At 38.7% G+C, this 26,501-nt stretch overlaps 1 protein-coding gene across 2 annotated transcripts in view; it reads right to left on the reverse strand.

Moving 5' to 3' along the window:
* LOC123515950 (ADP-ribose glycohydrolase OARD1-like) overlaps nucleotides 1-26,501 on the reverse strand; it is a 77,182-nt gene that overhangs the window by 20,813 nt on the left and 29,868 nt on the right. For both annotated transcript variants that reach the window (XM_045274883.1, XM_045274884.1), the window contains exon 4: nucleotides 14,179-14,283. In XM_045274883.1, coding sequence (XP_045130818.1) covers nucleotides 14,179-14,283 — 105 coding nt within the window. The remainder of the gene's footprint in view (nucleotides 1-14,178; nucleotides 14,284-26,501) is intronic.

Raw genomic sequence — 26,501 nt, forward strand, 5'->3', positions numbered from 1 at the left:
AGAGTAAAGAAAAACACAAGATTTAGAAGAAACGATGAGCCAGCGAGATTGGACCTGGTTTTTACAAGGGGAATACAAATGAACGATGATATAAGATATAAGTGCCCATTGGGAAAAAGTGACTATGTAATATTAGAAATGGATATAGAGGTAGAAAAGGAAGATAGAGACAATTCATACAAAGGAGACTGATTAAATTACAGAAAGGCTGATATTGAGAACCTCAACAACTATTTCACAAACATTAACTGGGAGGAGATGGAGAATTCAGAGAGGGTGCAAGAGAAATATAACATATTTTTGGAAATATACAAAACAGGAGTCAGGAAATATGTCCCAAAATATAGACCTAAAGAAGAAGGAAACAAAGATTGGTTTAATGCCCGGTGTGTTAGAGCAAAGGAGAAAAGAGATGGAGCATGGAAAAGGTGGAAGAGAAATAGAAATCCAGGAAATAAGGAAAACTTCAAGGTAGCGAGGAATGAATATGTTAGGTGAGGAAGGAAGAGGAAAGAAACTATGAAAAAGACATTGTCGAAAAATGTAAGGAGCAACCAAAATTATTCTACACATTCACAAATGGAAAAATAAGGCAAAAAGAAACAATAGAAAGGTTAAAAGGAGAGTACGGGATGATAGAAGACCCAAAAAGTTTGGCAGAACTGTTTAATAGTAAATTTCAGGAATTCTTTACTAAGGAATCCAAACTTGAAAGGCCACAGGGTAATAGAGAGACTGTCTATATGAAAGAGATTAAAGTAACCAAGTTTGAAATAAAAGAGATGATGAAGGAACTGGACGAAGAGAAGGCAATGGAATCGGATGAAGTCTCAGGAAGAATATTGAAAGAATGTAGGGAAGAACTAGCAAGTCCTATATACATCATAAAATGCTCAATAGAAAATGACACAGTACCAATAGAATGGAAAAGAGCTGAGGTGGTTCCCATATATAAGAGCAGAAGGAAGGAAGGACCTTTAAATTACAGACCGGTATCACTAACTAGTGTAATATGTAAGATGTGAGAAAATAAAAAGAAACAATGGATTGAGTTCCTTGAAGATAACAAATTAATATCAAATAGCCAATTTGGTTTTAGAAAATGTCGATCGTGTGTAACAAATCTACTGAGTTTCTACTCTAGAATAGTTAATAGAGTACAAGAGAGAGAGGGATGGGTTGACTGTATTTATTTGGATTTAAAAAAGGCATTTGACAAAGTGCCACATGCAAGATTACTATGGAAGTTAGAGGAGAAGGGTGGCTTAAAAGGAAGCACATTGAGATGGATAGAAAATTATTTGAGGGGGAGAGAAATAAGGACGATAGTTAAAGATATGAAGTCCAAGTGGAGGGAGAGCAGTAGAAAGCGGAGTGCCACAGGGGTCAATATTGGCGCCAATACTTTTTCTCATATAGTATATACGTGACATGCCAGAGGGAATGAACAGTTACATAAATCTGTTTGTGTACAATGCAAAATTGTGCAGAGTTATAGAGCAAAAAGAGAATTGTGAAATACTGCAGGAAGACCTAAATAAGATCCGGAAATGGAGTAAGAAGTTGGAGATGGAATTCAATGTGGACAAAAGCCATGTCATGGAAATGGGAAAGAGTGAAAGATGACCAGTGGGAATCTATAAGATGGGAGATGGAGTAGAACTGAAGAAAGTAAAAAAAGAAAAGGACTTGGGAGTGACGATGGAAGAAAACAATCAACCGGTAAGCCATACAGATAGAATTTTCAGAGACATATAACTTGTTAAGGAATATTGGATTAGCATTTCACTACATGGACAAAGAAATGATGAAGAAATTGATAAGTACTATAATAAGACCAAGATTGGAATATGCAGGAGTTGTGTGGACTCCTCATAAAAAGAAACACATAAGGAAGTTGGAGAGACTACAAAAAATGGTTACAAGAATGGTTCCAGAATTTGAAGGGATGACATATGAGGAGAGACTAAAAACTATGGATTTACCAACCCTGGAACAGAGAAGGGAGAGAGGGGATCTGATACAAGTTTATAAATTGATGAATGGAATGGATCGAGTGGATAATGAGAAACTGATCCTGAGAGAGGAATATGACATTTGAAGCACAAGATCACATAGTAAAAAAATTGAGGAAGGGAAGATGTCTGAGAGATGTTAAAAAATATAGTTTCCCGCAAAGATGTGTTGAGACATGGAACAGTCCGAGTGAAGAAGTGGTGTTAGCAAAGAGAGTGCATAGTTTTAAAGAAAAGTTGGATAAGTGTAGATATGGAGACGGGGCCACACGAGCGTAAAGCCCAGGCCCTGTAAAACTACAACTAGGTAAATACAACTAGGTAGGTGAATACACACACACATACACACACAAGTAAATACACGTGCACACCTTCATGCCATCCAAGCTTTGTTTTCTATACAGTGTAGTTGCTTTTTTCTTTATCAATATATTGATATTATTTAGCATTATTATTGTTAGAAAATTAATTTAATTCTGCATTAAAATACCATGTTAACTGATTTTTATATTGATATTTTCAACTGTGGAATGGATTAGTTGGATTTCCATTATTTTAAAAGTGGAAATTCATTTTGAGATATGAGAATTTCAGGATATGAGCTACATTATTGAAAGAATTAAATTTGTAATTCAAGATGCGACTGTACTTGAGTGGCCATCTGGGTCTCATTGGATGTCATTCTGGAGATCCTTGTCCCTCATCTTTTTCTTCACTGGAGTATCCATTGCTGTATTGTTTTCAAGGGAAGATTTCTCATTGACAACAAACATATCTTTAATACAGGCATAAATGTTACCCTCCAATAATCAGCACTGTACTCATTTGCTGCCTGGCCCACAGGAAAATTCAGCTTGTTATTGGTTACAAGGATGTGTTTGGGGCAATATAACCATACTCTGCTAAGGAATGATTCATCTAGGTTTCAAGGAAGTCTTAGGAGGCACCTTTACATTATTGTCAGATATCAGACAATCATGTGCATCACGAATGAACTGAAAATTATCAGGCTTAATGCCTTCAACATGAGGATGTGTATTTTGTGTCCTCTGAGCACTCGTGACATATCCAAGGCTGTGCATACCACATCATGATTGTGTTCTGCAAGATTATGGTCTTTTTTCCCACATACTGTAAGAGATCTTTCAGAATGTCTGTCATATATGAGGCGTCACATCTAGAGGGCCGTGTATGCAGTATTAACGCGAGATATTGCACGTTGAAGTTAAGTATTGTTATCTTAATGCAAAATGTAAGTAATGCATTAATATTACATATCATATTAATCAACTGGTCAATATCCATTTTCTAGAGCTTATTTGAGTTTCTTTGTGTTTGTTTGTTTGTATATTTGTTTGTTGTTTTTGCCAAACCCAAAACATGTTAATTATGTAAAGTTTCAATGTGTTTATGAAAACTAGTCTATATGTAAACATACTGTGAGTTTCAGCAATTTTTATCCAAATCCTGATTTTTAATAAATTTTTGTATATGAAAAATGTAGAGGTCCTCTTTTACTGCGCACCTCAGTTAATGTGTTTGTGGCTTTATTCGCAAACTCAACATTTCCATCACTCGTACAATGAATGAGCAAAATTTCCAACATCATCGCATTTGGTGAAAGAAACTTTCATTCTAGAACAAAATATATTTGCTATAATAAAATTATTTTTTCCACCAAAAACAATAAATTAAATCAAAATAAATTTTAAAATAAAGTTTTAACAATAAAAATAATAATCAAATGTTAAAATATATAAACTAAACATTACATAACAAAGAACCACCAATACAGTTTGACGCCATGTTTCTGATTTGGTCCAGCCATGTTACTCTATGTTGCCTGTGTTATGGTTTCATGTTTCATGTTTGCTAAGCATTATGATATTTTTTTACTTTTGTAGGTTGGCGATATGTAATACAGGCAACCCCCGCTTAACGAAGGTTCACACAACGAAATTTCGCTACAACGAAGGTTTCATTTTACTACCATCTGCTCGTTTAACGAACACGAAACTCGCTTTAACGAAGTTTTATCCAGGTAATTTTTTCCAAGTTTGAAAGCCTCGCCATATCACGCAAGCCGACAGGCTTTAGAATACACCAGGAGCTGCCAATACTAAGGCCTGCCTCAGGAGAAATCCTGGGACATCTATGGAATCAAGATCAAGATCAAGCCTCTCGTGGACAACACGTGCACCACTCACTCACCTGTTCAGAAAATTAACAACATCTCATCTTCCCTCGCTCAACTTACCACCAAAACGCCCTGCAATGTGGTCTAGCGTTCCTAAGAAGACCAGGAAGTCTCGTACTCTCGAAGTGAAGCTGGATATTATTCACAGACACGAGAGGCGAGAAAACTATAGCAATGCTCGCCACCATCTTGCCTCCATTTACTGTCTCTACTATTTTCAAGTCAGCAGACTCTATTAACCCTTAAACTGCTAATTCCTAACTGCTGAATGCTTTGGTACACCTAAAATATAAACATTCCCATGTCAGAAAAAATATATTTTGAATTGTATGCCATGAATGGCAAACATCCAAAATGCAGTAATACCGAAGTTTTGAATCTGTAAATAAATAAATAGAGCAAGAAATAGGCCTACAAAACTTCGTGGGCTTTGAAAAGCGCGGGAAACTAGTGACATGTCGGGTGCACTGTATGGTCTGGGTTGGGAGCTGAGTGGTACCAAGCTGGGCCATTTTCTACGCTCTCTCTCTCTCTCTCTCTCTCTCTCTCTCTCTCTCTCTCTATATATATATATATATATATATATATATATATATATGTGTGTGTGTGTGTGTGTGTGTATTTACCTAGTTGTATTTACCTAGTTGTAGTTTTACAGGGCCTGGGCTTTATGCTCGTGTGGTCCCATCTCCATATCTACACTTATCCAATTTTTCTTTAAAACTATGTACACTCTTTGCTGACACCACTTCTTCACTCAAACTGTTCCAAGTCTCAACACATCTTTGCAGGAAAGTAAATTTTTTAACATCTCTCAGACATCGTCCCTTCCTTAGTGTGTGTAAGTGTGCATGTTTCTGCGCATCCTACATGATACGAGTCTTCTGTACAGATGTTTTGTACATATATATGTATGATAGAACTTTGTGTGTGTGTGTGTGTGTGTGTGTGTGTGTGTGTGTGTGTGTGTGTGTGTGTGTGTGTGTGTGTGTGTGTGTGTGTGTCATGAATCCTCTGTACAGATGTTTTATACGTATTGAGTATGTTTGATTTAGCTGTGTGTGTGTGTGTGTATGTCATGAATCCTCTGTACAGATGTTTTGTACGTATTGGGTATGTTTGATTGTGCTGTGTGTGTGTGTGTGTGTGTGTGTGTGTGTGTGTGTGTGTGTGTGTGTGTGTGTGTGTGTGTGTGTGTGTGTGTGTGTGTGTGTGTGTGTGTGTGTGTATGTCACGAATCCTCTGTACAGATGTTTTGTACGTATTGGGTATGTTTGATTGAGCTTGTGTGTTGTGTGTGTGTGTGTGTGTGTGTGTGTGTGTGTGTGTGTGTGTGTGTGTGTGTGTGTGTGTGTGTGTGTGTGTGTGTGTGTGTGTGTGTGTCACGAATCCTCTGTACAGATGTTTTGTACGTATTGGGTATGTTTAATTGAGCTGTGTGTGTGTGTGTGTGTGTGTGTGTGTGTGTGTGTGTGTGTGTGTGTGTGTGTGTGTGTGTGTGTGTGTGTGTGTGTGTGTGTGTGTCACGAATCCTCTGTACAGATGTTTTGTACGTATTAGAATGTTTGATTGGGCTTTGTGTGTGTGTGTGTGTGTGTGTGTGTGTGTGTGTGTGTGTGTGTGTGTGTGTGTGTGTGTGTGTGTGTGTGTGTGTGTGTGTGTGTGTGTGTGTGTGTGTGTGTGTGTGTGTGTGTGTGTGTGTGTGTGTGTATTTACCTAGTTGTATTTACCTAGTTGTAGTTTTACAGGGCCTGGGCTTTATGCTCGTGTGGTCCCGTCTCCATATCTACACTTATCCAATTTTTCTTTAAAACTATGTACACTCTTTGCTGATACCACTTCCTCACTCAAACTGTTCCAAGTCTCAACACATCTTTGCGGAAACTAAATTTTTAACATCTCTCAGACATCGTCCCTTCCTTAGTTTCTTACTATGCGATCTTGTGCTTCTAAAGTCATATTCTTCTCTCAGGATCAGTTTCTCATTATCCACTTCATCCATTCTGTTAATCAATTTATAAACTTGTATCAGATCCCCTCTCTCTCTTCTCTGCTCCAAGGTTGGTAGATCCATTGCCTTTAGTCTCTCCTCATATGCCATCCCTTTAAATTCTGGAACCATTCTTGTAGCCATTTTTTGTAGTCTCTCTAATTTTCTTATGTGTTTCTTTTTATGGGGAGTCCACACAACTCCTGCATATTCCAATCTAGGTCTTATTTTAGTACTTATCAATTTCTTCATCATTTCCTTGTCCATATAGTGAAATGCTACTCCAATATTCCTTAGCAAATTATACGTCTCTCTGAAAATTCTATCAATATGGCTAACCGGTTGATTATTTTCTTCCATTGTCACTCCCAAGTCCTTTTCCTTTTTTACTTTTTCTAGTTCTACTCCATCTCCCATCTTATAGATTCCCACTGGTCGTCTTTCACTTTTCCCATTTCCATGACATGGCTTTTGTCCACATTGAATTCCATCTCCCATTTTTTGCTCCATTTCCAGATCTTGTTTAAGTCTTCCTGTAGTATTTCACAATCCTCTTTTTGTTTAATGACTGCACAGTTTCGCATCGTCCGCAAACAGATTTATGTAGCTGTTCACTCCCTCTGGCATGTCATTTATATATACGAGAAAAAGTATTGATGCCAATACTGACCCCTGTGGCACTCCGCTGTCTACTGTTCTCCACTTGGACTTCATATCTTTAACTATCGTCCTTATTTCTCTCCCATTAAGTAATTCTTCATCCATCTCAATGTGCTTCCTTTTAAGCCACCCTTCTCCTCTAACTTCCATAGTAATCTTTCATGTGGCACTTTATCAAAAGCCTTTTTTAGATCTAAATAAATACAGTCAACCCATCCTCTCTCTCTTGTACTTTATCAACTATTCTAGAGTAGAAACTCAATAAATTTGTCACACATGACCGACCTTTTCTAAAACCAAATTGGCTATTTGATAATATTTTGTTGTCTTCAAGAAACTCGATCCATTGCTTCTTTATTACTTTTTCACACATCTTGCATATTACACTAGTTAGTGATACCGGCCTGTAATTTAAAGGTTCTTCCTTCCTTCCGCTCTTATATATGGGAACCACCTCAGCTCTTTTCCACTCCACTGGCACTGTTCCATTTTCTATTGAGCATTTTATGATGTTGTATATTGGACTTGCTAGTTCTTCCCTACATTCTTTCAGTATTCTGCCTGAGACTTCATCCGGTCCCATTGCCTTTTCCTCATCCAATTCCGTCATCAACTTTTTATTTCAAGCTTGGTTACTTTAATCTCTTTCATATAGACAGTCTCTCTATTACCCTGTGGTCTTTCAAATTTGGATTCCTTAGTAAAGACCTCATGAAATTTACTATTTAACAGTTCTGCCATACTTTTGGGTCTTCCACCATTCCGTTTTCTCCTTTTAACCTTTCTATTGTTTCTTTTTGTCTTATTTTTCCATTTATGAATCTGTAGAACAATTTTGGTTGTTCCTTACATTTTTCGACAATGTCCTTTTCATAGTTCTTTTCTTCTTCCTTTCTCACCTTAGCATATTCATTTCTTGCTGTTTTGAAGTTTTCCTTATTTTCTGGATTTCTGTTTCTTCTCCACCTTTTCCATGCTCCATCTCGTTTCTCCTTTGCCCTAGCACATCTTGCATTAAACCAATCTTTCTTTCCTTCTTCTTTAGGTCTATATTTCGGAACATATTCCCTGACCCCAGTTTTGTATATTTCCAAAAATAAGTTATATTTCTCTTGAACCGTTAATGAGTTTTCCATCTCCTCCCAGTTTACGTTTTAAAATAGTTCTTGAGATTCTCAATATCAGCCTTTCTGTAATTTAATCGGTCTCCTTTGTATGATTCATCTCTATCTTCCTTTCCTTCTTCTATATCCATCTCTAATATTACATGGTCACTCTTTCCCAATGGGCACTTGTATCTTATATCATCGTTAATTGGTATATCCCTTGTAAAAACTAGGTCTAATCTTGCCGGCTCATCGTTTCCTCTGAATCTTGTGTTTTCCTTTACTCTTTGGACCATCAAATTATCTATCATTAGGTTCAGGAATCTATCTCCCAGGCATCTTCCCCCATACCACTTTCATAATTTTCCCAGTCTACCTCCTTACAGTTGAAATCTCCTATCAATATAACTTTTCTCCTTTCCTTAATGATTCTTGTAAGACTCCTTATTGTGTCATCTATCATGTCTCTATATTCTTGGTTAGTCCATGAGTTTGTTTTTGGTGGCACATATGTTCCAATGATTGTTAACTCCTTTTTGTTAATATGCATCTTAACATACAGTATTTCTGATTTTCCTTCCCCAAACTCCACTTGATTTACCACTATCTCCTTCCTTAACATCATCATGACTCCTCCTCCTCCTTTACCCACTCTCTCTCTCCTCCATATATTATACCTTTTATCTATGTCTATTTTTATTTTATTGCCTCATTTAACTTTGTTTCCACCAGGCATACAATATCTGGTTCTTCTTTCTTTATGTAATCTCTTAATTCTAATTTACTAGATAAAATCCCATCTATGTTTGTATACATCATTTTTAATCTCTTGTTCTTATCATTTTTAGTTAAACTTGCTCCATTCTTTTCTCTTCTTTCTCTTTTATATACCATTTCCTTATCCTGTCTCCTATAATTCTCCAAAAATGCCTTCTTCTCCTCCTCTGACCTTTCATTATTTTTTCTCTTGCTTCTGCCACCAGTTCATTGTGTCTCTTCCTTTCCTCCTCGTTTCTATTTTTCTTTATATATATATCTTTGCAACCTTCTGTTTCTCTGAGTTTCGTTTTCTATATAGTACTTCTTCTGCTGCTGCTTGTGATTTTAGTAATATCTTAATTGGTCTCACTGTTCCTTCTTGATATGGTCCCATTCTATGGATTTCTTCTACTTCCTCTTCTAAGTTCTGTCTATCCTCGTCATTCAGATGTTTTAGTAGGTCTTTTACTGATTTCATTTCGTTTTTTCCTTCTTGGTCTATATTTAACATTTTTTCTTTCAGTCCAAAAATAATTACACTCTTCTTTTTTCTGCAATTTCTCTTACTAAATTTTCTTTTTCTTGAGGACTCCTATCATTTTGCTTGTCATATTTTCATCTCTTTCTTTTAACTGTTCTTGAAATACTTCTTGAAATGATTCCTTGTCTTTCTTATCTTGGATTCTCCATGCTTGTACTTCTTTTTTAATCACGTCTTGTACTCTTTCTTCTTCCTTGTTAACTAGATCTTTTAGCTTTTCTTTCTCAGCTTTACCGAGTACTTCTTCCATCAATTTCTTATAGTTCGCTATTTGGACTTTTAATTCTTCATTTTCGGTTCTTAGCCTAGTTTCGTTTTCTTCCACTCTTTTTATCCTTTCTTTCAATTTCTGGAGCTCTTTATCCTGTTCTTCATTCTCTTTCATTCCCATACTCTCCTTTATCAATTTATCTAATTTACGTTCGATAGTTAAGACTCTATCAAATAGTGAAGTTTGCGCCGTATCAAAGCCTTCAAATTCTCCTCCTCCCTCACCAACATTGTCATCATCAGCTTTCATTCTTTCCCTTGTCACATACCTGCATTTAGATGGAATATCTTTCTCACTCATTATTATTTAACACTGTATTCATGAAAGGAAAAATGAGTCCACACTTATCGCCCCGGCCACTGTAAACCCAAACAAAGGTAGTGAAGATCAGCTGATTCTCGGGAGCGACGGTATCCCGTCCTTCCTCTGCTGCGTCTCGTCTGTGTGTGTGTGTGTGTGTGTACGAGAGACACGAATTCACTGTGCAGAGGTTTTGTACGTATTGTGTATGATAGAGCTGTGTGTGTGTGTGTGTGTGTGTGTGTGTGTGTTCTGTGTGTCCTGCATGACACAAGTCCTCTGTACAATACCACAGCTCAAAATGCTACTAGAATTGTTGCCCGTATGCCGTAAGAAGCTGATATAATAACAAAAATCTCTTGATTGAGATAGAAGTAATAAACTATAGCATAATTTGGTCTCTTCTATAAAGTTTTCTACGTTTTCTATGATATTCAAGGCTGGATTCTACCCGACAAGTCAAGAGGGGTTGCCAGGTGTCTCCTACTTTTCCGTAAAAACTCAAGTGAGGCCCTTGTTATAGTATCTGGAGCCCTCATGATGGTAACACTATGTGGGGAGGAGTCACAAGAGCAGGTCTGAAGGGAAACGCACCACGAAAATTTTAAACATTCCCCGCGAAAATTCATGATTACATAAGCGATCGCCGCGTCACAGTACTTGAGAGGCTTGATTATATAAGCGATTGCCGCAGTTTAAGGGTTAAGAAGGCTGATGAGACCGTATCTTCCTTGCAAGCTAAAACAATCACCTGAACTTGTGACTCTACAATGGATAAAATGAAAAGCCTTGTGGAAATGTGGTAAATAAGTTTTGTATGCGATACAATTATACGCCCTTTGTTTACATTCCACAGGTTACCGGTTAGTGTATTTCCTGTTTCACTCTCCCTCCCTTCATAAACTTAAGATCATCAACATTATAAAGTTACGTACATACATACATTAGTGTACATTATAATGACTTAAATTAAACTGCCTAAATATTTAACTTCATAATTTTTACTTTCATTAAACCTTTCACTGTACTATGATGCACTCTCACTTGTTATAATCGGTTCGCTTAACAAAGTTTCGCTTAACAAAGTGTGTTTTAGGAACATAACCCCTTCATTAAGCAGGGGTTGCCTGTATTTGTGATCTTTCTAGGTTTGTGAATATGGCTTCTTCCAAAGGGAATAGTGTTACTGGTATAGCTTATCAAGAAACGAATAACATTTTCGCTTCAAAAGAAATTCGACATCATAGCCAAGGTTGAGGCAGATGAGAAGCTCTGTGAAGTAGGCAGATTTCACTCTATTAATAAGTTCACAGTGCATAACATGGTGAAAAGTAAGGATGCCATAAATAACACAGTGCAGGAATGATTCATACAGGGGCCCTTATGGAAGGGGGGGTGCAGTCTCAGGTATCAGTTGTGGTGGGTACCAGTCCCAATTTTATTTATTATTCCGGTAGTGCATCTTCAATAATGTGCACATTTTCTTGGCCCCTTTCCTGCATATTAAAGGAGGACCCCTGTATATATGTTTTGATTTGACAGCCTATCATTCTACCTTCTTGGTATGCTTACAAGATGTTGCTGGAGTATCAGGCTCCACACTGATGTCACTCAAGCTCATACTTGACACTGTAATCCATGTATTTATGCGGAAAATAATAAGAGTGTTGTGTGAGTACCACGTGTACGAGGTTTAAAGGGCAAGCTGCTGTGGCACAGATCCCATGATTTAACATTGTGTTTGGCACATGGGAAACATGTATTTTCATGCTTCAGAAATGGGAAATAGGGAGTTAGTTTTGCCTGGCAACTAGTTCCACATGAATACTACACACCTCTAGTAGCCTGTGTTACATTATTAGCCAAGTTAGCCCTGAAAGCGGCCCATTTTTCTTTAATTTTATTGCTATATCCCATTTTCTCAGTTTATACTTATTACTATCATAATTATTTGTTTAGTCATAGTATCTTACATAAGTTTATTTTCCTTTATATTCATAAGCTTTATATCTTTGAAATGTAATGAAATAGAGGGAATTAATTGTGATGAGTAAAGATACCAAAGATAAAAACAGTGCATCAGCCCTAGTCCTAGAAAAGATTGGGTTGAGCACAAAGATAGTTAACATGGTGCGAAGTATGTATGTGGATACAAGGGTGAAATACAGACTAGGAGATGTAGTGACAGACTGGGTGAAGAGTGAGAGAGGAGTTAGGCAGGGTTGCATACTGTCACCAACCCTTTTTAGCTTATACACAGAGGAACTGGCTGCCAGAATGAGAAGAATGAATGCAGGAGTAAATGTGAGGAATGATAAGATATGTGTGCTCTTGTATGCAGAGGAAATTGTAATTATGAATGAATCAGCAGATGAGTTTCAAAGCTTGTTGAATGATAGGTATGGGAGAGACTTTGGGGAGAAGCCAGAGTATTAGCTGGTGACTGGGAAGTGCAGGGTGTGTCAATTGTGTGTGTGCGTCTAACCTGTGTGCTGTCAGGAATTAAGTGACTCTATGAACTCAGTGACATTACGAACACTTTTCCGAGTTTAAAACACGCTTTCCATATGTTCTTGTACGTTGTGTGTGGACAGCACTTGTAAATTTGTATATAATATACAAACTTTTATATACTGAATTTTTCCTTCTAAACCTGGATTGCTTAAGAACACCAAAGCTACCAGCGAAACTGCTCAGCTGAACAACAGATAAAAACAATAAACTTAATAACTTAATGTGGGCCTACAGAATCTACAGAGGCCTGCTACCCAAACAAAGTTAAGCTACATAAAAAGGCTTAACAGGTTGGTCTAATCTATTAGTGTTGTCAAGAGCTCTTGTCTGGAAATATAGTGGTTGAAGTGAAGGTTCTGGTGTCTGGTGGTGGTGAGTGTCGGTGTTTTGATGGTGTCTAGGGATTTTGGCAAGTTTGACAACCGAGGTATTAAGAGTCATGATGTATTGTGGTGGTGGAGTGGTGATGTTTTGGGTACAAGGTATAATATTACACTATAGAAAGTGCCTAAGGAAAATATGTGCCTCTAGTGATTATAAGGAGATAAGGAGTGTGGGGAGATTTGTGCTGTGAAGGAGAGATTTCAGTCGTGTTTATATATAAGTACATATAGTATGTAAGTTTTCTATTATTAAGAATATATTTGTCTTTTGTGTTAATATTTGTATTGTTCCACCAACACAAATAATAAGTGCAGGTACAAGGGTGACGAGTGTTGTCAAGGTAAGAGAGAGAGAGAGAGAGAGAGAGAGAGAGAGAGAGAGAGAGAGAGAGAGAGAGAGAGAGAGAGAGAGAGAGAGAGAGAGAGAGAGAGAGAGAGAGAGAGAGAGAGAGAGAGAGAGAGAGAGTAGAGAGAGAGAGAGAGAGAGAGAGAGACCTGCCTCTGAGTCAGGTATGCCCCCATCACTTACTAGCCTGGATATAGTACTGGGGCCCATTTTCTATTGCCTGGAGTGAAAAGGTTAAGATTTTAGTAAATTAAACCTTCCTAGTGATGTATCTGGGCAGTTCCTGTCCTAATGCAAGATTATTTCTTACTATCGTATGTTTAGTAGAGTGACATGATTTGCTTGTGAGTGATGAAAGTGACAGTTTCTCTTTTTTATTAGAAGTAAATAAATATCATGGGGGTCTCATTGACTGCTAGAGGCTTCTTCTAGTACAGTAATTTTTTAGTTTCTTCATTTCTCTTGCATTTTGTAAGAGTTCCCTTTCTTTCCAAAGATTTTGCTAGGTAACACCATCCTTCAGAGAGGGTGTGAAGGTTAGAAAATAGAGATTTCTTAGACAGAAGCTGTCAAAAAGTGTGATGGGCTTCCTTTTTGAAGACTGAGTATCCACTGGGACTCTAACCACCAACCTACAACACTCCCTCTACTCTCACTAAGCAATTTAGTTGCCAATATTCACCATGAAGTATTGTTTTAAAAATGGAAAAAAAAAGGTTTCTAAACTGTAAGAGAAAAAAAAAGAAAATACCTGTATGATGCACACATGGAAATCATGTTGGCTTTTTATTAACAATGCCAAAAAATTACTTAGAAAGTACTGATTCCTTGGAAAATTGGTTAATACTGCCAATGAATACCAAAGTTGGAGGAAAACTCAACTCAAATACACAAAATCCCAGAATTTTTTTTTTTACCAAATCTTTACTGCAAGTTCCCTTAAAAAGTGGCATTTGAAATAGGAAATTGAACGCTATTTTTTAGATAGTACAAATTCTCAAGAGAATAAATAATATTCCCATATTTCACACCAGCAATGAATCACACCCACCAACCTAATGTAAGCTTGAACTTGAAAAAAATATGCATAACTTACCTTGGTGACTAAATAATAAATATGTCTTTGGCCTCGTTTAAGGATGGCAACATCACCAGGCTTCTTACCCTGCTCAGCCAGTTCCTGAACACCACCAAACTTTGTCTGAAAACATGGTGGTTATAAATAATGAAATCATTCCATACTAGAAACAATTAAAAAAAAAATTTTCATATCTAATTTATAAACACAAAGTCAAGATTTATTATCTATTCTTATAATGAATAGGCAGAAGACAACTGCCAAAATGATAATTACTCACAGTGAGACCAAAAAGGACTGGTTCAAGTGGTGCTGTGAACTTATCACTAAAATTAGTGTGACCTCATTGAACATTTTCCTTTGTGTCTCACAACACAATTGGGCAGTCACAGCCTACCCTCTAAAATTTACTCTTCTTTCACGTAAAACTACTTTTAACCCCTTCAATACGGTGACGCCTATGTGGGTGTCATGAAGCCCCAGTAGCAAATACGATGATGCCTACGTAGACGTCATATTTCTTTTCTGAGCTTTCTTCAATTCAGTTGTCCCGTATAGTGTGTTGGATACCAACTACACACGCCGTATGCTGTCCTTGAAATCCTAGTGCTCCTCCCACCATCCTTGTCTCCACCAATCACTAAAGATAAGCTACATGCATCCCGCCTTGTGTCTAAAATTACCCAATGGCATAGACTGTTCCCATCTCTCTCTCTCTCTCTCTCTCTCTCTCTCTCTCTCTCTCTCTCTCTCTCTCTCTCTCTCTCTCTCTCTCTTCCCTCCTCCCATCTCCCTTCCTCCCTCCCCATGTTACATGCATCCCGCCTTGTAACATTCATGAAAACACACACACACACACACACACACACACACACACACACACACACACACACACACACACACACACACACACACACACACACACACACACACACACACACACACACACATTCCACGCTCCATAGAGAACGGACGTGCCTCCTGCTCAGAGTGGCATCTAACTAACACTCCACACGCTAAGCAATGTGCTTGAGTGAGAGTCGTTATTGGTAGTGAGGGGCAACCAGAGCGAGTGAACAAGTGTACAGAGTGAACGTAGCCTGGTGGCGTGTACATGGGAGTGATCGGAGGTGTGAGAACCTCCACACTCCAAACGACAGAGCGGGAACCACACAAAGGCCAGCCATAGCAGCCGCCAACGCATCCCACCACACACATGTAGCTACCAGGCCTGGCCCCCAGTGACCACACACCCACATGCTCCCAGGAAGAGTAAAAAAAAATGGATAGACCAGTAAGAAATAAATTACCAAATTCAAAATATGTCGATGAGGCCCAGGGAGCAAAGCTGAAAGTGGCCAGTCAAAGCATGAGTCCATCTTCAACAGGGGCAACAATGCAAGGTAGATTGGTAATGTTGGAGAAGAGATTTGAGTTGGTGAAGGAATTAAAAGTTCAGAGGAGTGAGGAGGAGCAGGATAGAGAATTCCGCAAGGCTTTGAAGGAAAGAGTTAAGAGACTGGAGGAAAATGAAAAACGATTGGTGGATGAGAATGCACACTTGAGAGTGGAGGTTGAAAAATACAAGAGATGGTTGGAGGAGAAAATAGAGAGAGTAGTAAAGGAGAAAGATGACTTTAAGGAAATGATTAGTGAGCAGAATGAAAGGTTTGAAAGGAATGGGAACTGAAGAAAACACAATGGACTGAGTCGAGGGAAGCAGAGATGGTTGGATTACAAGAAATAATTAAAGATCAGTTGAAGGAAGACAAAAAAGAAAGGTCCAAGGAACTGGTTAATGTAATGAAGAATAAGGAAACATTGATAAGGAAATAGCAGAAAAAAGAAGAGTGTGTTAATATTTGGGATGAAAGAACAAAATATAACATATAAGCCTAAGAGAATTAAGGAAGAATTAAAAATGGTAAGAGATCTGTTCAAAAATCTAAATGATGATGAAAAAAAAGACCTACAAGAAGAAGTGGAAGAGATCCATAGACTGGGTCCGTATAAGGAGGAGTGAGCAGACCGATTAAAGTAGTACTGAAGTCACAACAATCTGGAGGATATCCTATATAGAACATCAAAGTTAAGAGAGATAGAAGGTTGTAAAGAGGTGTTTGTGAGAAAGAATAGAAATGAGGAAGAGAGGAGAAGATATAAGGAATTGGTGGAAGAGGCGAGAAGGAAAAATGATGAGCGGTCTGAGGACGAAAGAGAAAAGTTTTTTTGGAGAGTTATAAGAGAGAGTCAGAAAGTGGTATGTGGAAAGAAGGAATGCGGAGAAACCCCTAGAGGGAGCAGTGGGTGGACCATAATGTATACTAATATAGATGGGATACTGTCAAGTAGATTGGAATTGCAAGACTATATATGATGGTGGAGAAGCCTGATATAGTGTGTTTGACTGAGAAACAAACAAAGAAAAATTTGGATAATAAATATAATATATGGAGAAAGGATAGAGTAAAGGTGGAGGAGGAGTTATGATTATGACGAAGAAATAAATAAATGTGGATAAGGTTTGGTATGGGAAGAACAATGCAGAAGTGATAAGCATAAGGATAAAAAGTGATGGAAAAGAATTAATAATCATGGTGACCTATGTACCTCCTAAAACAAATTCTTGGACATTAAGGGAATACGACAATATGATCAAGGATACTTTACAGAGTTTGGAAAGATCTGGAAAAAGAAAAGTGATACTAGTAGGAGATTTTAATTGTAAGGAGGTGGATTGGGAAAATCTAGTAAGCGGTGTTGGAGAGGAAGCATGGGGAGAGAGATTTCTTAATCTAATGATGGAAAATATGATGGAACAGAGGGTGAAGGAAAATACTAGATATACAGGAAATGATGAACCAGCTAGACTGGATTTGGTGTTAACAAGAGAAGTGTACCTATGTGGAGATATACAATACAAATGTCCTTTGGGAAAGAGTGATCATGTGGTTATGGAAATGCAGATAGCAACAACACAGCATAACATAACATAACATAAATAATAAGATAACAAAGGGCCACCAGGGCCCATCTAGGTTATCCTGTATCAGTCGCACAGCGACCTCGTCATCAGTACTTAAAGATACACTTACAAGTACACAATACATTATATACTAATTCTAAATATTTGGCCCATTAACAGGGCTAAGTCCTGCAGCGAAATCCTCTACAATTTGTGGTCCCCATACATGGGGATCATGTCTTATTTAACTATAGTAAATTTCTTATAAAAACTATCATGCAGTGCTATACATAATTATAAATCTAATAAATTTAAGTGCTTATCTAATCTGTTTTTAAACATTGTCAAACTAGTGCTATTTACAACCGTCTCTGGCAATGCATTCCAGAAGTCTACCACTCTATGACTAAAGAAATATTTTCTTATATCTAACCTGCAGCCTTGCTTTCTAATCTTCCTGCCATGATTTCTAGTCCTATTTCCTCCTCTAAGGTAAAGAAAGATCTCACATCTATGTAGTTTGTATCTGAGAACATTTTAAATAACTCTATCATATCCCCTCTTATACATCTCTTCTCAAATGAAAACATGTTTAATTCCTTTAATCTATCTCTATACTCCAGGCGCTTTAATGCTGGTATCATCCTAGTTGCTCTTCTCTGAACTGCTTCTAACATGTTGATATCCTGCCTATAGTGGGGTGACCAGGCCTGTATGCAATACTCTAAATGGGGCCTAACATAGGAATTATATAAGCTACGCACCACTTCCTTACTTTTATAACTAACATTTCTATTTATAAAACCCAGGATCCTATTTGCCCTATTTCTTGCTTCTAAACATTGCTTTGAAAATTTCATAGTCCTGTCTATCACTACTCCTAAATCCTTTCCTTCCTCTACTGCCTCTAGCCAACATCCCTCCATCTCATAGTTAAAGTTTGTGTTGTCTTTACCTAAATGCATAACCTGACACTTATCAGAATTAAACTCCATCTGCCACCTGTCTGCCCATGCTATCAGCCTGTCCAGGTCTCGTTGTATTCTGTAATTGTCCTTTTCACCCTGTACTGCACATGCTATCTTAGTATCATCTGCAAACTTTGATACTTTGCTACTAATTCCTATATCTAAATCGTTAATGTACACCAAGAAAAGAAGAGGTTCTAGCACTGATCCTTGGGGTACCCACTAACCACTTCCTTCCACTCAGACATTGCCCCATTTAATACTACTCTCTGTTTCCTATCAAAAAGCCATTCACTAATCCAATCAACTAACCTACCTCGATCCTATCCCATGTAGTCTCAATTTGTACACTAGCCTCCTATGCGGTACCTTATCAAACGCCTTGCTAAAATCTAGATATATAACATCTATTCTATTTCCATCATCTAACTCCTTGGTAATATATTCTAAGATATCGAGCAAATTTGTAAGACAGGACCTCCCTGATCTAAAGCCATGTTGGGTATCTCTAATTAATCTATTCTCATTTAAATGCTCCCAAATACTACCCTTAATGATTTTCTCTAGTATCTTACATACTATACTAGTTAAACTGATCGGTCTATAATTATTCGCATCATCCTTCCTACCTTTTTAAATATTGGAGTAACATTAGCTAACTTCCAGTCCTGAGGTATCTCAGCAAACCTAAGTGATCTTTCAAAGATTAACTTAAGTGCTTCAGAAATACTGTCTACACCCTCCCTAAGTACTCTGGCATGTAGCTCATCAGGACCACTGGCTTTCCTATCGTCTAGTTCAAGAATAAATTTCCTAATAATTCCCGGTTTTATATCAATATTTTCTAAAGCTCTTAAACTACTCGTCGCACTGTTTGTAACAGGATTTCCTATTCTTTCCTAGTAAATACTGAAGAAAATTGTTCATTCAATAATTCTACTATGTCTTCATTTTGATCCACTACTACACCATCTTTTCTGAGTGGTCCAATCCTATCCTTATTTCTTTTATCACTGACCTTGTAATAACTATATAATTTTTGGGATCTTTACTCCCAGCTCTAGCTAGTTTTATCTCTGCCTGTCTTTTACTTTTTTATAACCTTACTCAAATCATCCCTGACCTGTCTGTACCTAATCAAATCTACATCTTCCCACTTTTCTGCAACTCTCTGTATGCCCTCTTCTTCTCTCTGATCTGGCTACCTATCTCATGAGTCCACCATAATGGCTTCCTGTTTCTCTGCCTTATATCTTTGTAAGGGATACACTGCATCACTATACCCTTTACTACAACCTTAAAGATATCCCACATCTCCTGTGCAGTTTTATTTCCAAAACTATCTTCCCAGTTTACCTCTCCTAATAACTGACGTAACCTACCATAATTGCCTTTCTGATAGTTTGGGACTCTAGTCTTATTCACTATATTATCCCTACTGGAATTAATGATAAATCTAATTATATGATGGTCACTGTTTGCTAAAGTCTCTCCTACCTCAACTTCCTTTAAACAATGCTCAATATTTGTTAGTACTATGTCTAAAACCTTCCTCCCCCTAGTAGGTTTATCTACCATCTGCACTAAATAGTTATCCTGAAAACTTTCCATAAACTTATTTTCACTAGCATCTCCTACCATCCTCTCCCAGTTTACTGACTTAAGATTAAAATCCCTAAGATAATTGTCTGACTAGTACACCCCTATTTATCTCATCTACCATAAGGTTGTCTACATCTGCTGACTGGTTAGGTGGCCTATAAAAGCTCCTACTCTAATAACCTTACTTTTGTTTACTCTAACATCCAGCCATAAGGACTCTACTCTGTTATCTACCTTAATACCATTAACCTGACTGGAAATGAAGGATTTTTACATAAATAACTACTCCTCCGCCTATCCTACCAATTCTCTGGTGTAAATACATAATGTATCCATCTACTTCATATTCTTTCCTATTTTCCTAAACTTTTCCTCATTTACCCATGCCTCTGTGACACATACAACATCTAGGTCCTCCTCAACTATATAACTAGATAACTCGTCCTTCTTGTTCCTAAGACTCCTGGCATTTACATAAAAACATTTAAGTCCTGCTACCTTCCTAGATGCTGTCTCCTTATTTGGAATCCTAATCTTATTCTCTCCTATTTGCACCTGGAAATCTTTCCTAATCTTTTCACTATCTCTGTTTATCCTATCTAATTTATGTCTAGCATCTTTCTTCTGGAATGCATTTGCTACCTCACCCCCTACACTCCATCCCAACTCCCCCCTCCAGACATCCACTCAGCACATCCACACCCTTCCTACTCAGATGCACACCATCCCTAGCATACAAATCCCTTCGCCCATAGAACCTATCCCATACATCCACAAAGCTGACACCCACATCCTTACACATCCCTTTTACCCGACCATTCACACCAATGGCTCTAGACAACCATTCCCTGCTAACAGCGAAGGAAAGACGAGACATACAGGAGTGGTAGATTGAATTATAGAAAGATGGACACAGAAAGTTTGAAAAATTATTTCAGAAAATTAGATTGGGAGGAGATGTTACAAATCAGAGAAGTGCAAAAAATATGAGATTTTTATGAAATATTATAAAGAAGGAGTTATGAAATTTGTACCAAAGTATAAACCGAGAGAGGAAGGAAGAAAGGATTGGTTTCATGCAACTTGTGTTAAGGCTAAGGAAAAGAGAGATGTGGCTTGGAAAAGATGGAAAAGAGCAGGAATATACTAAATAAGGAGAATTATAGAGTGGCGAGAAATGAGTATGTGAGGGTAAGGAGGAGGAAGAAAGAAAATTTGAAAAGATATTGTAGACAAGAGTAAGGAACATCCAAAATTGTTTTACAGGTTCATAAATGGTAAACTTAAAAGAGAGAGTCCATTGAAAGATTAAAAGGAGAGCAAGGGATAGTAGATGACCCTAAGAATATAGCGGAATTGCTAAATAATAGGTTTCAGCAAGTATTTACTGAAGAAACAATGTTTGTAAAGCCTTAGAATGTACAAGGAAATGTGCACATGGATGACATTAAGATACCTAAAAAGGAGTTATATAAAATGTTGGAGGAACTTAAAGATGATAAAGCGATGGGATCAGATGAAGTTTCAGGAAAATTATTGAAGGAGTTTAGAGAAGAATTGATTAATCCATTATATATTATAAGGTGCTCATTAGAAACAGGTGAAGTACCAGTAGAGTGGAAAAGAGCTGAAGAGGTGCCCATTTATAAGGGAGGCAGTAAGGAAGAGCCTCTTAACTATAGACCTGTGTCTCTAACAAGTGTGGTCGGTAAGATTTGTGAGAGGGTGATAAAGAAATATTGGATACAGTTCCTGGAGGATCATAAGTTATTATCAGATCATCAATTTGGCTTTAGGAAAGGGAGGTCATGTGTAACAAATCTACTGAGCTTTTATTCAAGAGTGGTTGACAAAATACAAGAGAGAGAGGGATGGATGGACTGTGTATATTTGGATTTAAAGAAAGCTTTTGACAAGGTACCTCACATGAGACTGCTATGGAAATTAGAGTTTTATGGAGGACTGAAAGGAAAAGTGTTAAAGTGGATGGAAAACTACTTGAGATGGAGGGAGATGAGAATGGTAATAAGGGATGCAAAGTCGGACTGGTTGGTGGTGGAGAGTGGAGTCCCACAAGGCTCAGTGCTGGCACCAATACTTTTCCTTGTATATATTAATGACTTGCCAGAGGGAGTAAACAGTTATATTAATTTGTTTGCGGATGATGCGAAGTTGTGTAGGTGTGTGAAGAGTGAAGAAGATTGTGAAATTTTACAGGCAGATCTGGATAAGATTTGGGAGTGGAGCAAGAGGTGGCAAATGGAATTTAATCTGAGCAAAATTCATGTGATGGAGATGGGGAAGAGTGGAAGACAGCCAAGAGGGTCATATAAGATGGGTGAAGAAGTAGTGTTGAAAAAGGTGGAAAAGGAAAAGGATTTGGGAGTGATAATACAAGACCATGGGCAGTTTGAGGCTCATATTGATCAGGGCCCATTGAATTATAGGGTCCCTCCACGCGCAGGACTGGGTAGCCGTGGGCGGGACCAAAGCTCTGTGACGTCACGGGGGAGTTCTGCTGGGAGGTGCGCGCGCGCTCTCTCTCTCTCTGACTCTCTCTCCCAGCAGAGCTCTCCGTGACGTCACAGAGCTTTGGTCCCGCCCACGGCTACCCAGTCCTGCGCGTGGAGGGACCCTATAATTCAATGGGCCCTGATATTGATAAGATGTTTGGAGAAACGTATAATTTGATAAAAAATATTGGATTAGCCTTCCATTATATGGATAAAGACATGATGAAGAAATTAATTAGTACGGTAATTAGACCAAGATTGGAATATGCTGGAGTGGTTTGGTTCCCTTATAAAAAGAAGCATATAAGGAAGTTGGAGAGATTGCAGAGAATGGCAACAAAAATGGTTCCGGAATTGGCAGAAATGACCTATGAGGAGAGATTAAAAGAAATGAATTTGCTTACCTTGGAACAAAGAAGAGAAAGAGGAAATTTAATACGGGTTTATAAACTGTTGAATGGACTGGATGAAGTGAATAATGAGCAAATGATGTTGAGAGAGGAAAACTTAAATAGAACTACGAGATTGCATAGTAAAAAGATAGCCAAGGGAATATGCTTGAAGGATGTGAAGAAATATAGTTTCCCACAAAGATGTGTGGAGGTGTGGAATGGTTTGAGTGAGGAGGTGGTGTCAGCGAGGAGTGTACATAGTTTTAAAGGAAAGTTGGATGTGTGTGGATATGGAGACGGGGCCACACGAGTATGATACCCAGGCCCTGTAAAATTACAACTAGGTGAATACAACTAGGTGAATACACACACACACACACACACACACACACACACACACACACAAAACAAAAACAACAAATTTTCTAATCTCTCTCTCTCTCTCTCTCTCTCTCTCTCTCTCTCTCTCTCTCTCTCTCTCTCTCTCTCTCTCTCTCTCTCCTCTCCCTTCCCTCCCTCCCTCCCCTCTTCCTCTCGAAGATACGCTACATCGTCCCGCTTGTGTCTAAAATATTAGCAAATGTCACATTCTCTCTCTCTCTCTCTCTCTCTCTCTCTCTCTCTCTCTCTCTCTCTCTCTCTCTCTCTCGAGAGAAGCGTCCACTTTCCTCTTCAAGGCGATATAGTGACTAAAAAATAGCAGCATAATACACAAAGACGACAAGTATGACAAGCTTGCACGAGTTTCCCGTGCTCGGGCGCGCGGCACTACCACCCGTATATCATACAGGCGCGCTTTTTTAACATCCAGCGCGAAGGGGTTAAGAAGCTAACCCTCACTCTTCACTCAAATTCTAAAAACAAATATAACGACTCCTGCACCAGACTTGAAGTCCTCTTCTGGGGAAAGGACCATAAATGTCCCCAGGTTGAACTGCTCTACCAGTATCAACCCTAAATGTCTTGACATACTGATCAACTTTCTCTCTATTAACTTTTGCAACATTCGCTGTCTTAGATATAATCTTTAATCTGTAGAACACCATCTTTCCATGACTAAATCTTATATTTTCCTCACTGAAACACAGCTGTCTTAGGCAATTGACAGTGACCCCTTTTCTGCTTCGGCCCCTTTTCTGCTTCCTTCTACTTTTTCTATCCTCATTTTTCTTTCACACCTGGATGCTATGTCTATGTGCACAATGACTCAAATTAGTCTCGTTTCCACACTCTTGAATCTTCCAAGTTTTACACCATCTCATTATGACTTCTGAGACACTCCCTAAATAAATTTATCTGTGCCATCTTCCTCTCAACTAGCTCCTCTGAGTATAAGAAATTCTTTGACAATTCAACCTCCAAAGAGGAACACATTCTGTCTCTATCCTTTTGTGGAGATCTTAATACAGTGGTACCTCGCAATAATGGACCTCACAGTAACATATTTCGCTCAATAATGGGATCTTTCCGGTTATACGAACTATCGATTTTTTGGGTATTTTTACATTTTTCCAATGTATTTTTTTCCAATATCCGAAAATGACATTGTTTTTTTGGAGAAACCAATAGGTAAAAAGTTATTCAACTTTAAAGTTATTTATTCCCTATGTAATACTGAAGAAATGCTAACTTTCATTTTTCCTCTCTTTCAGGGCAAAAATCACGTTATTTAGGTTAATATGTATACTAAATACAATCTAAAGTGGCTATTTGAGAATATTAAAACCTAACCTAACCTAACCTAACCAATAGGTAAAAAGTTATTCAACTTTAAAGTTATTTATTCCCTATGTGAAATAAATAACTTTAAAGTTGAATAACTTTTTATCTATCCATTTCTCCAAAAAACCAATGTTATTTTCGGATTCTACGTAAAGAAATACATTGGAAAAATGCAAAAAAAAATAAAAAGTAGATAGTTCGTATAACCTGAAAGATCCCAATAATGGACTGCTAAGACATTAGCAAGTTCAAATAGCACTAGTTCTGATTTAGACGGGTCCTGGTCTGCTCAGTTTTGGTCTGAATCAGTTCAGAGGGTGCTGTGAACTTACCAACAAAGCTAGCTGTGAGCTTGGTGAATGTGTTTCAAAACTCAATGGGGCAGTCACATCCTGCCCTCAAAAGACAACTCTCCTCCTTCTCAAAAAATTACATGTATTTACTACACACACACACACACACACACACACACACACACACACACACACACACACACACACACAATCTTTCACTTTAGATTAAAAAATGGCAACTCCATCAACAGCCTTGGAGTCCCCATCTGGGAAGGGGACCATAAATGTCTCTCTTGGTATCAATTATAAATGTCTTGTAACCCCCTCAACTTTTTCTTTATTAACTTCAGCAACATTTGTGATCTTAGATCTAATTTTCAATCTGTAGACCACCACCTCTCCTCGCCAAAACCTCATCTTTTCCTCACCAAAACACAAGTGTCTGAGGCAACTGACAGTAACCCTTTTTCTGTTCCCTCCTACTTTCTCTATCCTCATTTTCATTCCAAAGCTGAATATTGAGTCTTTGTAAGCAACATCTTGACTTGCTCTTGTGTGCACACTCTTGAATTTTCTGCATTTTGCATCACCTGACTTTTACTCAAAATTCACTCTCTAACTATATTCATCTGTGCTGTCTATCTCTCCCCTAACACCTCTGACTATAAAAGGCCATCACACTGGCCTATGATACACGGAACGAGGAACATCTGCTCCAGGTAGCGGAGCAAAGTTGGGATGGCTTCATATCCAATCCGGTACTCCATATGCTATCCCAATGAAAAAATAAACATAATATATGTAATAAAAACTGGTGTGTCAGCTGGTATGACATGAGGGGCGCACTGACAGCCACAGACTGGCAGACGACGCTCACGGAAAACGTGGAGGAGATGGCTCGCGCTCTCACCTCAATCCTGGTCACACTACAGGACCGCCACGTCCCTCACCGCACATACCTCACCAAGGCCACAAACCCCAATGGTTTGGCTTTCGCTGTCAGGTAGCTGCCAAAGCCAAGTATGCAGCATGGAGGAGATACAAGCAGCGCCCGTCACAACACAACCTCGCCTTACATCGAGCTGCTTGTAAGAGAATGACTGACACCTCCAAGTGGGTGAGGAAACACTAGGAGCAAGACCTCAAGAGAAAGGTCACAGGCCCAGGAGTTGGAGATAAGATGTGGTGGACACTGGTCAAGGAGAGGCAGGGTGTGATGCGGCAGGAAAGCGTGCCCAACCTCACCAGGCAGGACGGAACCACTGCCTCAAGCAGTGATGACAAGGCTGCACTCCTGGCAAAATTATTTGCAGAAAAATTCAAGTTGAGGGCCCCACACACCCCCCTCCAGTGCTACACCGGGAGACAGCGCACACCATCACCACGGAGCTGGTGGAAAAAGCACTCAGGCAACTGGACGCAGGGAAAGCCACGGCTCCTGATGAAATCAGGCCCCGGGTGCTGAAACAATGTGCCAGGGAACTGTCAGTGCCTCTTGCTGCCATTTTTTCTGCCTGTCTGGCAGAGAAAAAAGTGGCCAGCATCCTGGAAAGAGGCATACGTGGTCCCTGGGCATAAAAAAGGGTCCAAGTCTGACCCAAGACACTATCGATTCATCTCCCTGCTGTCTGTGATGGGTAAGGTGTTCAAGAAACTGGTGGCAGCCGTCATATGGCAGCACCTGGATGAACACCAGCTTCTCTCACCCCACCAGTTCGGGTTCCGGCCAGGTCGATCTACCTCCAATCTCCTTCTCCTACTCTCCCAGGAATGGCAGGACACCCTTGACGAAGGCCTGGACATGCTCGTAGTGGCCCTTGATGTCGCGGGGGCTTATGACCAAGTGTGGCATGCGGGTCTTCTGACTAAGCTCCAAGCTAAGGGCA

This window comes from Portunus trituberculatus, chromosome 40, assembly GCF_017591435.1.
Source record: "Portunus trituberculatus isolate SZX2019 chromosome 40, ASM1759143v1, whole genome shotgun sequence".
Classification (NCBI taxonomy): Eukaryota; Metazoa; Arthropoda; class Malacostraca; order Decapoda; family Portunidae; genus Portunus; species Portunus trituberculatus.